This window comes from Suillus plorans (genome assembly GCF_016647745.1).
Source record: "Suillus plorans strain S12 chromosome Unknown HD556scaffold_56, whole genome shotgun sequence".
Classification (NCBI taxonomy): Eukaryota; Fungi; Basidiomycota; class Agaricomycetes; order Boletales; family Suillaceae; genus Suillus; species Suillus plorans.
The window spans coordinates 180433-194603 of NW_024537440.1; the positions used below are offsets into that span (position 1 = coordinate 180433).

Below are 14171 nucleotides of genomic sequence, written 5' to 3' on the forward strand. Positions count from 1 at the left end.
GTGAAAACATAGTATATTATACTACAGAGCGCCGTAGCCCTCTTCCGCCATGAAATTATCATCTAACTCTTCTCCCTCGTCTGCTTCTATCCTATCGGGGTCTTCCTCCTCCTCCTCCTCCTCCTCCTCCTCCTCCTCCTCCTCCTCCTCCTCCTCCTCCTCCTCCTCCTCCTCCTCCTCCTCCTCCTCCTCCTCCTCCTCCTCCTCCTCCTCCTCCTCCTCCTCCTCCTCTCCGTCTCCTTCCTCTCCCTCGTCTCCGTCTCCTTCCTCTTCCTCTTCCTCGTCTCCATCTTCTACATCATCTCCGTCTCCCTCCTCCTCTCTGTCCTCGTCCTCTCTGTCCTCCTTTACCACCCGCGCCCCATCACTTTGCAGGAACTCATCCCATTCGCGAGTTATCTTGTGGCCGATACCTCCTCCTCGGTATCGCATAAACATATCTCTATCTACGAACCTATAATTAGATAGATCAATTAAGTAGAAATAGATAGGCGCAGCACACTTACATATTTACATAGAAATACGCCCAATCTTGATCTGAATCTGCCTCGCGTCGGACAAATGAATGAGGAAGGAGCTCATTAGTCTTGCCCAATTGAAATGCTGGAATAAGATGAATTTCTCGAATGATAACATCGGGATCCAGGAAACCGAAGGCGCCAGGATCTTCGCCAATAAGAAAGCCAATGCGATGCAAACATTTTGCAGACCACCCAGATTGGTAATCTCCATCGCGTCCGAACCATCGCACGAATAGGAAATCCATCCGATGCGGTTTCTCCATGGACGCATCATTGCAGTCCCAAACATCGACGTGGAAGATCCGGATGATCCGCGCATACCAATAAGGGTGTCGTGCGTCATCGGTCTCATGCGACAGAACCATAATGTCGGCACGGGTGCGTGGGTTGAGTGAGTCTTGCTCTCGCCGTAAGTCGTAGGTGGTGTAGTTGATCCGGAGGACACTGTGCTCGTGGAGTTTGTTGTTAGCGATAATTATCTGGGACCGTTCTTCGTCAGTGAATTCAAGTTCTTCTCCAGTGTACACGATCCCGCGAAGACGTGCAAGAAGATGATCTTTAAGTCTTGGAATAAAGTCCTATTCCTCCCATCAGATGAAATAACTCTAAAACGGACTCGGATGACGACGAGGAGGAAGATGGCTCCATCGCATCGGCATAGGTCTTCTTTTTTTAAATTGTGCTACATGTATATCACTAGATTGAAGCTGCTCAATTGTATGTACATTACTTTTTTTGCTCAATTTGATCGTGTATCGTGTCCGATCGTACATGCACTCGTTTGTCAGTATACTGTAATAAAATATTGCAGATGCGCCTATATTGCGTCTGCCTGTATGTTGGTCTGATATGTTATCAATAGATCCAAACAAATATCAATAACACGTCGATCATATGCGTGATTATCTTATTTGAATCTTTCAACTCAGCTCTTCCAACACCATGGCTCGCCGCAAACACTCTGGCTCCATTTCTTCGGTATCTTCATCTGCATCTAGTTCTTCATCTACAGACTCTGAAGACTCTGATGTAAGTACACGCCCCAGCACACCACCACCCTGTATACCACACAAACGTGGAAGGGACGCGTCTGAATCGTCTGACAAGGGCGGACGTAAGTCCAAAAAGGCCAGGTGAGTGATACTGACAATTGTTCGGATCAGAACTCACATGCAGCATATAGACGTAGTAGCCCTGCGGTGATCGATAAGAAGAATGAAAAGCCAAAAAGGTAAGAGATTTTTTATTCATCTACATTTCATATTGACGAGATTCTAGAAGATCGCGCAATAAAGTTCTTACGCCGCGGGAGCAGTGTATCCACATTGCACGTTGGATCCCACGCGGCCTAGACATGTTCTGCGATCTCAAACAGGTGATTCAGGTATGTTTGCTTTTAGACCAGGAAGAAGCAGCCGAGGACGGAGATGAAACGGAAGAAGAGCAAATTAGGACTGCTCGGAAGAAGATTCTGGCTGACTGGTAAGTACATATGACCGCATATATGCGTACTAATATCGTTTTTAGTGATGAAATCACTCGTGCGCGGTACAAGCGAACGTTCGAATACGTCACTGAACACGCCCCTTATCTTGGGACTCTGATTGGCCGGAGGAAAAAACGCGAGGAGCTCACGCAACTCATCGGCGAGGTGCGTAACTTTCAATTATACTAATCAGAGCTAACTATTTACAGATGCAAAACATGATAAATCACACGCGCTCCGAGGATGCAAGTCGCCTCAAGTCACGCATGGGCTCATACGCAGCCCCAAACCCTGACAAAGACGTTGTCCACCCTCCAATCACTGACAACAGCAAGAGTCGTGCCCAAATGGGATTCAACCACATCCAGCTGGGCAAAATGCTTTGTCCGGCTAAATATTTGGCCGACTACATCAAGGATCCGCATGAGTATGTTCTATTTTTTCTTTCAGTCAGTTGTATTAACGGTAGACACTACAGGATGAAGAGCAAATTTGATAGCGGGTCATTGAAGGTAACCGCTGCCTTGTGGCCCGCTTATCTCTATCCAGGCGACATTGCAGGCGAAGACTTCGACTCTGAGGATATACTTGAAGGGCTTTTTCGTGGATATCTTTTGGAGTGAGTACATTTTTTTTATTCAATTATATCGGACGACTCTAATATATACAGGCTACTAAACACGTATTTACGTCTCCGTCATCTGCACTCAAGGCCGGCGTCTCCAATGGCACACGTGCTTGCAATGCGAAACTCCATGGGATGGCAGGGGTGGAGGCCGAGCATATCGCATATGCCGCAGTTCAGGTAGGTGTTTTTTGATGCGCACTTTATTTACTTAATCTGTACTGGACAGGCTCGCTTTGCAATTAGCTCGCTCGACAAATGGAAAGATCGGGATGCCTTATTTTATTACACTGACTTTTATACCAGGATAGTCAACTTAATTCGAGGGAGGATAGACGGGGAGTGGGTCGACTCCCTGTTAGGACATTATAACGAGTAAGTGATTTCCTACACTATTCTCTTATCTAACACAGATCTAGGATAGTGATGTGCACGGCTCGGCTTGAGGCCCTGGGCCGGCCCAAGCCGGGCCCAAATAAGCCGGGCCCAGCCCAGGCCTAAGTCACGGCCTGAGGAAGGCTTGGGCCTGGGCTTGAGTTTTGAAAAGCCTGAGCCGGCGGCCTAAGCCGCGGCTTTGGCATGTTCAGTGGCACTCACCGGAGGTACGTTTCCCGACTCTATTTTTGTCTTTCTAAGCTTCTGACTCCCATCACCTTTATCAGCTTCGACTCGAATCACCTTTATCAGCTTCGACTCAGATTTAAGCCCACTATTTCTGACAGCGAGCGATGATATCAGAGATGTGGACCTGACTAGCATCCATAATTTGTCCGGTCCAATCGCTGTGGAGGGCGCCAAGCCTAGAGACTGTCTTGTAGTTGATATTCTTGATGGTATGTCGTACCTGGTTGCTCTTTTGTGTCTCTTTTCATTTGTTCGTAGTCAGACCGTTTGATAAAATGCCCTGGGGCTACACCGTAAGCACCCTCACAAATTCAGCCAAACGCCTAAAGTGCAACAGGGTATTTTCGAACTCAAGAACGGCGGCAGATTGTTTGGTGAGCGAAGCCTACAATTGGATCCAAAGTCGGCGAGTGGTTCGTCGACCGTTCGAAATACATCCCTCTTCGACTCACGTACTGCGAGCGCAAGTACCTACGCCTCCTCGACGATGCACTTCAGGTATCTGAGTTATAGTATTCAGTGCTTACTCTTCCGGGCGTGCAGAATCGAAGCACTCGAGTGCTACCAATCGTCCATCTCCTCTCTCTCGTTCTCGTTCTCCTCCTTGTCTTCTTCCCTTCTCCTGCTCTCGTCCATCGTCCGTATTCGTCTGAGCCACGTCAGCAGTTGCTGATGTGTGCTGGGCGTTTGCGCATGGTGTTCGTGGTGTTGGGAACAGCATGGTGGAGCTCAGACATCAATTACATGCAATTCAGCATGTGGGCCGCGGCTTGCATGGGCCTAAGCCCCGGCTTTGGGCCGGCTTGGGCTCACGGCTCAGGCTTGAAATCTGGTGAGCCTAAGCCCCCCCCAGGCCGAGCCTAAGCCGGGGCTTTGAGCCCAAGCCGGGCCGGAACATCACTAATCTAGGAAATTGTTTGGCAACGAAAACGGTGCCAGACTTAGTCACTCTGCAAATGTTGAGTGTTCAGAGGACGACGACATGATCGCCATAGAACGGCAACTTGCCGCACGTGCAGCACGGGCTTCCGGATCCTCGGACACGACGTCTACACAGTCTTCAGCGCTCGATAAGCAACAAGAGTCGCATCGCAAGTCCCCTACTCCTAATAGGTCGCCCCTTCCAGATTCTCCTGTAGCCCAAGGACCGGCTAATCCCCCATCACTTCCTCCTGTCAACTCGCATGAGGAGACGGTCTTGCCCGCATGCTCCCCTCCCCCCGATCCTCCTGTCAACTCGCACGAGGAGACGGTCTTACCCGCACGCTCCCCTCCCCCAGATCCTCCTGTCAACTCGGGTAAGCACCAGCAAGCCCCCGGATCTGTTGCAGCCATCCTAGATGATGACAGCCCTCTAACGGAAGAAGATGAAGAAATCATCCAGCCTGCTAAGAAGCGCAAACGAAAGAGTGTTGCTGCGCCATCCAAGAAGCCTCCGAAACGCAAGTCCAAGAAATAGTTATTCAACGTGAGTCACGACATTCTCGCAGTCTGCTCGATACTTATAACCTTCGCTTGTTGTATCAGGTTCACTCCGCATCATTTTCACCGTCTCCATTCGCATTTGCATTACCGGACCATTCGCTCGTCTGCCCATGTACTACCCTAACGGACTCGATAGCATTTTTCTACTCACATGGACTTCGTTTTTCGTGGCAGTCTTCGATGACATCACCCATATACTCTTTTCAAATTCAGTGCTCATGTCCAGACGATCGGTACGCGGTTACCACTACTACATTAGATTATATACCACTGTGCCACATGTATTCGTATAACTCAATAATAAGTGGTTATTATGGGATATCATCGTGATTTAATGTTATAACTTAATATAAGACAATACAGCCATACAGCGTTCTGGAACATGGCAGCAGGTATATCACGCGTTCTGGAACATGGCTGTGATTAGTGATGTGCACGGCCCGGCTTCAGGCCGTGGGCCAGGCCAAGCCGGGCCTGAATAGGCCAAGCCGAGCCGAGCCAAAGTCACGGCCTGGTGACGGCTTTGGCCTGGCCTGGGCTAATGAAAAGCCAAAGCCGCCGGCTCAGGCCGCGGCTTAGTCAACTGTGCCTGCAGCGCCCAAGCTCAAACTGTTTGACGATCGTCGATCGAAAATCTGACTTCTGTCTCATTTTAGCTTTTCAATCACTTACATTGTGTGCATGTTCATGTGGTAAGAATCACAGTGAGTCGCAGACATTCTTTTCAAGCTCGACACAACTCACTTGCCACAGTGTTAGCAGATAGCACACTCGTCATTTTCAGTACCTGTCAATTATGGCATCGTCAGTTTCAAGTGAGCACGCGTTCTCACAGGGCGGTATCACTATCAGCAAGCGCCGAAACCGTCTCAAGGGTGACATTGTTGAGGCACTTCAATGCGTCAAATGCGCCCTCCGCCACGACGTACTCTTCCGTGAGCCTGGACCATCATCATCAACTGAGGAAGCTCTCGAGGACTTGGATATTGAGTCAGACACTAACGACTCCGAGAAGCTGAGTGATGCCGAGGATGAAGGTTGGGACGCTCTTCTGGAGGGAGATGAGGATCTCGTAGAATCAGACAGCGACTTCGTGTAAATAGTATGTCATCCTTGTCTGAACCATTTTTCTGTTTTCAGTGCTCGGGCCGCGGCTCAGGCCGAGCCAGGCCAAAGCCAAGCCGTCATTGACGGCTTTGGCCTGGCCCGCAGTTTTTCAAAGCCAAAGCCGTCTGAAGCCAGGCCAAAGCCGCGGCTTTCAGGCCAAGCCGGGCCGTGCACATCACTATTTATGGCTTCGTGATCTCACCAAGCTCGAATGCTGCTAGAAGTGACCAATTATATGCAGCCTTCGTGTTGTGGGATAGTGAGCGACAACCGCCACCTATGTCTGATACGTGCACTGTCGTATACACTGAGTGATTTACGTGTGGCTCCTCTTCAAGACACTCACTTTTCGAATGTTTCCAACCCTTCAGCGCTATTACCACTTTCAAGATCGCCAGGCACTGGAGTGAGGTGTGTCAGAGTACAGAATACGGGAACGCAACTGTATGCACACCAGTACCGTTGACAACATAAGGCCCAGAATGGATCTCTTATGTCCCCATAATGCATAGGTACGAAGGATGAAGATACCTGGAGATCCTGTGAGTATTCTGCGTGAATACACAATAAACATCGTAATACCTTCTGCACCAGACATGCACAATGCAGCAGTACCTGAGGGACGAACTTGAAGCGGGACTGACAAATTCTATCGTTACAATACTTACAATACCACATTGACTGTAAAATTTCACAAGTCTACATCGGCGAGTCCTCAGGATGGCAGGTGGCATTGTTTCCGACTGATGCTCACCACAATTTTTTCATTTGGGAGATAGTTCACTTCAGTATCCTCATTAGCTGCAAGTTGACGATAGAGCATGCGATCTGGACTCACTGGATAAGTGTACAGAGAGTATCAAGGCTGGCATGTATCTCGTCATGATATAAAGAATACTTCCTTTGCTCCACTGTGACCAATGAATCAAAGATACCTATCCCCAACAATTAGCCTGTCGATAGGCATGCTATCATATCTCGCAAATATGAAATCACCTCCTGGTCCAAGGTTAGGAAACAATCGTAGACCTGTGACGAGATGTTTATGAATGACGACTGGACAAATGGAAAGAGCGCGCACCCAAGAAACCATTAGTGATGCTAGCACAAACCCTGTTAGCTGTGAGAGATTATTATGGTCGAAATGATGGCACCCAAAAAATACTGCCAGTGCCAAGATTATAGATATGAGTGTAACGAAGATGTCAACAAACATGACTTCATCAGGAAAAACCTCCCCGGGCTAATTCCTCTAAACTATGATAGTTTCCTCGAAACTACGATAATTCTTGATAATCATCGTGTATTATCTCAAATTATCGGGTTTAGAACAACTAGGAAGATTATTTTTTTTAGAAGGACTTTCTTACTGCCTTATTTTAAAAGGATAATTATCACGAATTAGTTGACATTAGACTACAATATTGTGAATTTCAGAGAGTATATTTCAAACTTTGCATAGTGAATCACGCGCATCGGACAGCATTGCAATCAAAACGGACTAATATTTGATCAAAACATATGCATAACACGCAGCCAAAGACTGCAATCAACGAATCTACGACTTTTATAGGTATGAATGTGACTACAGGACCTAATCCTCTGCCATGCCATCCAGGTCAAGCAGCCCTAGCGCAGCTTGATGCTCATTGGCGATATGTTCATTCCCGTTCTGTCTCAAGGTCCTTCAAGTAGCAGAGTCAGTATCCGAGTCGAAACAGCACCATGAACACCAGCGAAACTTACTGCACAGCTTCGTAGATATCAGCCATCATGCAGTGAAACTTTCCTGGTGCGTCCCTCTTCAAGTCCTCGAGGAACTTGGTGTGAAACACATATGTCTCGCTGAATTGATTCCCTGTAAAGCTGAACTTTGTTGGAGAACCGAGTGTCTTCCAGAAAAGGGCCGCATAGACCTTGAAAACGAATAAATACAGCATGAAGCTCAGTAGAAAGGACCATACCGCGGTTGCCACGAGTGCCAGTAATGGAATGGGTATTTCAGGGCGATTGCCCTTATTGTTTGCCAGTTCGACAAAGCGCTCGGAAAACCTGATGCCGATAGACTTCGCACCGCTGAAGACTTCCTGGTATATGAGAAAGATCAGCAGGTCACCCTGGTAGGGTTTTTTCCCTATGGGTGAAGCGTTGTTGTTCGACTGTTGAAGAAGAATGTTAGTTAGAGGCTTGAGATGTAGAAACAACGATAATACTAGTATGTAGAAGGGAATATGACAAAGAGATATCGAGTGAAGAACAAACGATGACAGTACTTACATCAAACCTCAAGGCATATATATATGCATGCTGCTCCATAAGTTTCTTCACCTTGACCAAGTTGTTGCCAAGACGAAAGTAGCTATCGATGTTCGTACATGCGGCCACTTTCAGGTCACGGCGCAACAATGGAATGCGTGGCTCCACCTTGAGTAGTAATTAAAGTTAGTCAAAACAAATTGAGACGTGCAAAGGACTTACCAAACTGGCGAGGTGCGCAGCATACATCGCATCAGTTTGAAGACGTTCTTTAATGGCGTGGATGCCACGGTTCCTGGCCACTGTTAGCAAAGACTGCAGTGAGACTTGGTTTTTGTCGACAAGCTCAGGATAAGCATCAACAAAGATAATGTAGCCTTTGGCATCGATAATCGCATCCCGCACTACTTGCTGAGTCTCGTTGTTTTGATCAAGTAATTTGATATGTCCTTTCTCCGTTCGAATGAGAGAAGCAATGCTTTGAGCCGATCGAGTCCGTCCAGAGTTGAGTTTCTGGGCACGTTCAACGTCGCTGGAGTAAGCTTCGGAGGATTCGCCACATGCAGTAGTAGTTTCATCGACGGACTCTGAAACAGCATTGTCAAAATCGCGCCAGGCTGGAATCTAAAGATAATGTCAGGTTTAGTAGTATACAGCCTGAGGGCCACTGCAATTCAATATATATACACTCACCTCTGCAGCTTGTTTTGCTTCGCGGGCGGACTGGGATTTGCCACGAGATTGAACAACTTGCTTTGACTTGTTGCTGACGAGCGAAGGGACCTTGAGTTGCGATGTCAATTATTGTGTCAGTATAGTATCAGTGACCGTCCAGTTGAAGTACTAGTAGTAGTAAACTATCACTAACCTCGTCTGAAAGCATCATGGCAGTGGCCTCAGCTTCCTCGCCCTCACTCTCCTCACGGTCGGCATCAGAATCATTACCATTCGCGATGTCCTCCTTGGGGTGATCAGAGTCAGAGTCAGACTCGAATAATGCTGAGACGTCACGCATGGCGTAAGTGCGACATAGTTTCTTAGGACGATAAATAACTGTCACATGTGCACGGTCACATGAGTAAGATTTCCTTTTGAGACGTCATAATAACTAACCTCGAGGCTTTACAGGTTGCAAGTCCGCATGGCTGCCATCAGATTCATCACCACTGACCTCCTCTGGGTCGTCTACAAAGGTACGCTGACGCTCTATCATGTACCATGAAGGTTAGTACTGAGTCCTATGTTTTATATAGACTCTTAGTGACGCACTCAGTTTAGAAGATAAATTCTTCGCTGAGCTGTCACTGTGAACCTTGGTTTTGGTCGTGGAGTTTGGCGCAGGTGGATCTGTTTTTGTGCGCGGCACTTTACCTAAATCAAAGGTGAGTATTTGGCTCGTATGGTAGAAAAAAAACATCACCAGCGCTGATCTTTTTTGCTTTGACTGGTAAGTTGGCAACAGGTGACACTGGCGGGTCTGGGGATGCTTGGCGAGCGCCTTTCCTCGCTGACTTATTAGGCATCCAAACTCAAGTCGGAGGTAAGCATCAACAAGTTTTCTGCGAAGACTCGCATACTTACCTGCGTTTTCCATAGCCTTTTTCTTCGCATTCCGGGGCTCTATTGAAGCCCAGTGAGCCTACTCTGCTGTCTTGAAGACGGTGAGCTGTCAGAGTCACTCACCACGAGAATTAAGAGGTGCGGACATTGTATATAGATTGAAAGGATGTGAAACTAACAAAGAGTGTTGGAAGGAAGGTTCAAGGTCGAAAGAGTGAGGAGAAAGAGTTGAGGGCACCGTTAAATTTTAGTGCATAGCACAAGTTTCAAGGGGCGTTGCTGTCAATTCAAGGGTTCAAATTTACTGACATTTGTCACCTGAAGTTTTCGCGTGTAACGTTGGTCGGGCGCTGCTTTGGTCCCTTCTCCATACTTCCCTCGATCACCTGAAGTTTTCGCGTGTAACGTTGGTCGGGCGCTGCTTTGGTCCCTTCTCCATACTTCTCTCGACTGGCACGGCTTCAGGAAGTTTTCGCGTGTAACGTTGGTCGGGCGCCAGTTCACTGACCTCACAAAAGTTTAGAACTGCTGCATGTGCAATGCATTTGAAATGGCACCGGAGGCAGTTCATTTCAAGGTGCGTGAACTTCAAACCGGTTTCAATTAAGCTGACATTGCCTCACACCCTAGGAAGTTTTCGCGTGTAACATTGGTCGGGCGCTGCTTTGGTCCCCTCTCTATACTTCTCTCAACTAGTAGCACGGTGCACCCTAGGAAGTTTGCACGTATAATGTTGGTCAGGCGCGCTAGTTCACTCCCTCTCCTACACTTATCTCCACTGCCTGAACAGCGACCACCTCACAATTTCTGTGCTTTAATTTCCGTGCTTTGCAGATTCAACAATGCATTTGAAATGGTATCGGAGGCAGTTCATTTCAAGGTGCGTTCCATTCAAACCAGGTTTAATTAAGCTGACATTTGCCTCACCCTACTAGGAAGTTTTCGCGTGTAGCATTGGTCGGGCGCTGCTTTAATCCCCTCAGGCTTTCTATACTTCTCCCAGGAAGTTTTCGCGTGTAACGTTGGTCGGGTGCTGATTCACCCCTTCTACACAAGTCCTCTCGACTTTCTTCCGCCACTATGTCTACTCGATGCCCTGCTTGTTCCCGTGACAATTTCACTGTTACTGGTCTCAGTCAACATCTTGCCAAGAGCCGCAACCCACATTGTCGAGCACTGTACCATCAGTCACGCTCCCAACTTGAAATACATGCCAACGGGCCACAATTTGAGCCTGACGAGTCGACTTGGCCTGACTTGGATCCTGATGAAGGAGACGGAGAGGATGAACCTGAGGTCGAGTTCCAGCGGGCTCAGGAGCAATCTGGTGGTAGTGATGTAGACGATGATGTAGATGATGAGGGGTGGAATTTCGAACCTGAATGGGAGCCTCCCGTTGAAGAGCAAGACGAGCATGATCGCATGGATGCCATTGAAGATTTGGCTGATGATGATGAAGCTTTCCGGGAAGATCACCAGGATATTCAAGCACGCGCACAAGGGCAGCATGGTTGTGTGGTCGTGCCCTACCCAGATCCGCGTGCTGGCCAAAAAATAACCAACTGTCGTGCTGCGAACATGGAATATGGGGCGCACCTGGCCAATGCGGAGGAGAATCTGTATCACCCTTTCGCATCCAAGATGGATTGGGAGGTTGCGAGATGGGCTAAGCTTCGTGGAGTGAGTTCAACGGCATTGTCAGACTTGCTTGCAATCGAGGGGGTAAGTTGGATGCCATTTATTCCGAAAGTCTATGTAATTAATAGCGAACAATTTTGATTCTCAGGTCAGTGAACACTTGTCGCTCTCATTCAAGAATGCAAATGAGTTGAATGCCATTGTCGATCACGAGCTTCCGACAGGCCGTCCAAAGTTCAAACGCGAGCAGATTGTTGTTGCTGGAGAAGCGTTTGACGTCTATTACCGCGATGTGATCGAATGTGTCAAGTCATTGTATGGTGATCCTGACTTCGCCAAATATCTCGCATTTGCCCCTCAACGGCACTATTCTGACGAAGACGAGACAATTCGTCTCTTTCACGATATGCACACCGGCAAATGGTGGTGGGATACGCAGGTACGAATAATTGATTATGTCCATAGGAGATACAATACTTACAATACTTTAGAAAAAACTCGACCAGCACAGTCCAGGTGGCACCATTATTCCCATCATTATCTCATCCGACAAAACACAAGTAACATTGTTCCGCAACAAGTCCGTCTATCCTGTCTATCTCACCATTGGCAACATCCCGAAGGAAATTCGACGCAAGCCTTCGCGTGGCGCACATATACTTCTAGCTTATTTGCCTTGTACACGGCTTGAGCATATTGCCAACAAAGCTTCGCGTCGCCGAACTTTGGCAAACCTCTATCACGCATGCTTAAGTCGTATTCTGGCTCCACTGAAATCTATAGGGCTAGAAGGGCTTCGTATGGCTAGTGGGGATGGTGCCCTCCGCCGTTGCCACCTATTATTTGCCAGCTTCATCGGTGACTACCCAGAACAACTTCTCGCTACTGGGATCAAGTTTGGAGAGTGTCCGAAATGCGACGTGGACATTGGCGAAACGGGTAGTAATACAGCTCCTTTCCACCTACAAAACCTTAGCAAGGTGCTAGATGCCCTCGCTACTCTCGACGAAGGGAACCTATCCTTTGTTCGTGCTTGCTCGGAAGCAGGCATCAAGCCTATCGTCCATCCTTTCTGGGAAGACCTCCTGTTCGCCAATATATTCCGTGCAATCACGCCAGACGTGTTGCACCAATTATATCAAGGCTTGATAAAGCATCTCTTAGGTTGGTTGTCGGCTGCTTGTGGAGCGGCCGAAATTGATGCTCGTTGTCGCCGTCTTCCTCCCAACCACCATATACATCTGTTCAGCAAGGGTATCACTGGCTTGTCGCGTATAAGCGGAACAGAACATGCACAAATCTGTCGTTTTCTCCTCGGTATCGTGATTGGCATCCGTCTGCCCAATAATCTAAACGGGGGCCATCTTCTACGAGCAGTGCAGGGCCTACTTGACTTCCTTTATCTTGCTCAATATCCCTGTCATAGCTCCGAGACTCTACAGCTACTGGATGACGCACTCAATCTTTTCCATGAGAATAAGGACATTTTCATCGACCTTGGTATCCGTTCAAATTTCAATCTCCCGAAACTCCACGCCACTCGCCACTACTCTGCCATGATTATGATGATGGGTACGACGGACAATTATAATACTGAGTACACTGAACGACTTCACATCGATTTTGCGAAGGACGCTTACCGTGCTACGAATCACAAAGACGAATTTGTGCAGATGACATGCTGGCTCGAGCGGAAGGAGAAGATTATGCGCCATGCCAAGTATATTAACTGGCGACGTGCTGGTGTTAAGGAGACCGAGCCTTACCATTCACGCCCCCCCGATATGACTTTTCGTCGGCTTCAAAGTGTGGCGAAGCACCCTAGTGCAAAGGCCATCAGTATAGAGAAGCTAGTCGAAGACTACGGCGCTACCTATTTCCGTGAAGCACTCGCACGCTATATCACACAGATAAGCCATGCCAACGATCCTATCCCCCTCCGTAGTCAAACACTAGATGCGTTAGCACGGGATGTCCATTTCCCATTCCGAACTCTCCCCGTTTTTGACAAGATCAAGTGGCTCTCGGTAGATGCTCGTGGTCACGGCGATGCGACAGCCACGTTGGACTGTGTACATGCCAGACCACAACGGAGTTCAGGTTCTGGTCTGCGGCCTCGCCGTTCTGATACGGCTCTCGTGAGTGTTGGTGGGAATCCAGATGTTGTTAGTGGAGGTATAGAAGGTACGTTCAGCCACTACTATTTGCTAAGGATAGAGCCACTCACAGTCGTCTGAATCTAGGAGTTCGTGTTGGGCAAGTACGAGTCGTTTTCTCGTTACCTTCGAAAATATTGCCACTCTTGTTTCCGCCAACAGTCAAGGTTCCCGACCACTTGGCTTATATTGAATGGTTCGCACCATTTCCTTCGGCTCCCGATCGACACCACGGACTTTACAAGATCTCGCGAGCCTTACATGGTGGTGAAAAAATAGCAAGTGTCGTGCCGTTGGGAGATATCGTACGTAGTGTCCATCTTATACCGAATTTTGGTGCTGTTGTCCCGCGAGAGTGGACTAGTGATACAGTTCTCGATAATTGTGACACTTTTTGGTTGAACTCATATATAGACAGATATACTTTTTGTATCTTCAAATGATTATCAATAATCTCATCGTACTATATCATCTTGCAGCGGTTTTTATCCTAATACCTGTAATTACATAGAACTATCTAAACTACATCGTTTTATGAAGATTATGAAAATTACATCGTTTTATGAAAATTATGTGATTTTAGCCTCGGGAGGTTTTTCCTGATGTTGCACGCCACGCTTCGTGATTGAGAAGTCAGAATCGCCACAACCCTCTCCCCACCACGAGATCTTAACTCGATCAAGCTTCCATTGCCGATCCAAGGTGATACAAGG

General features: G+C 47.8%; 4 protein-coding genes across 4 annotated transcripts; 3 read left to right on the top strand and 1 right to left on the bottom strand.

The window, feature by feature from the left end:
• Positions 1-2225: 2225 nt before the first annotated feature.
• HD556DRAFT_1243435 (uncharacterized protein) lies at positions 2226-2630 on the top strand (the record flags this gene model as incomplete). The annotated part of the gene is made up of 2 exons (XM_041298374.1): positions 2226-2434; positions 2486-2630. The coding sequence occupies 2 exons, from the start codon at positions 2226-2228 to the stop codon at positions 2628-2630; spliced, it is 354 nt and encodes a 117-aa protein (XP_041156774.1).
• Positions 2631-2671: 41 nt separating this feature from the next.
• On the top strand, positions 2672-2827 carry HD556DRAFT_1243353 (uncharacterized protein; the record flags this gene model as incomplete). The annotated part of the gene is made up of 1 exon (XM_041298364.1): positions 2672-2827. A coding segment is annotated over one exon (156 nt), but the record flags the coding sequence as incomplete, so codon positions are not given.
• Positions 2828-7442: 4615 nt separating this feature from the next.
• On the bottom strand, positions 7443-9812 carry HD556DRAFT_1311141 (uncharacterized protein; the record flags this gene model as incomplete). The annotated part of the gene is made up of 11 exons (XM_041300505.1): positions 7443-7533; positions 7595-7764; positions 7813-8007; positions 8126-8272; positions 8327-8728; positions 8798-8887; positions 8973-9103; positions 9218-9310; positions 9374-9475; positions 9686-9724; positions 9788-9812. The coding sequence occupies 11 exons, from the start codon at positions 9810-9812 to the stop codon at positions 7443-7445; spliced, it is 1485 nt and encodes a 494-aa protein (XP_041156776.1).
• A 1274-nt stretch (positions 9813-11086) lies between these two features.
• HD556DRAFT_1520758 (uncharacterized protein) lies at positions 11087-13901 on the top strand (the record flags this gene model as incomplete). The annotated part of the gene is made up of 4 exons (XM_041309159.1): positions 11087-11386; positions 11451-11741; positions 11794-13486; positions 13546-13901. The coding sequence occupies 4 exons, from the start codon at positions 11087-11089 to the stop codon at positions 13899-13901; spliced, it is 2640 nt and encodes an 879-aa protein (XP_041156777.1).
• Positions 13902-14171: the final 270 nt, after the last annotated feature.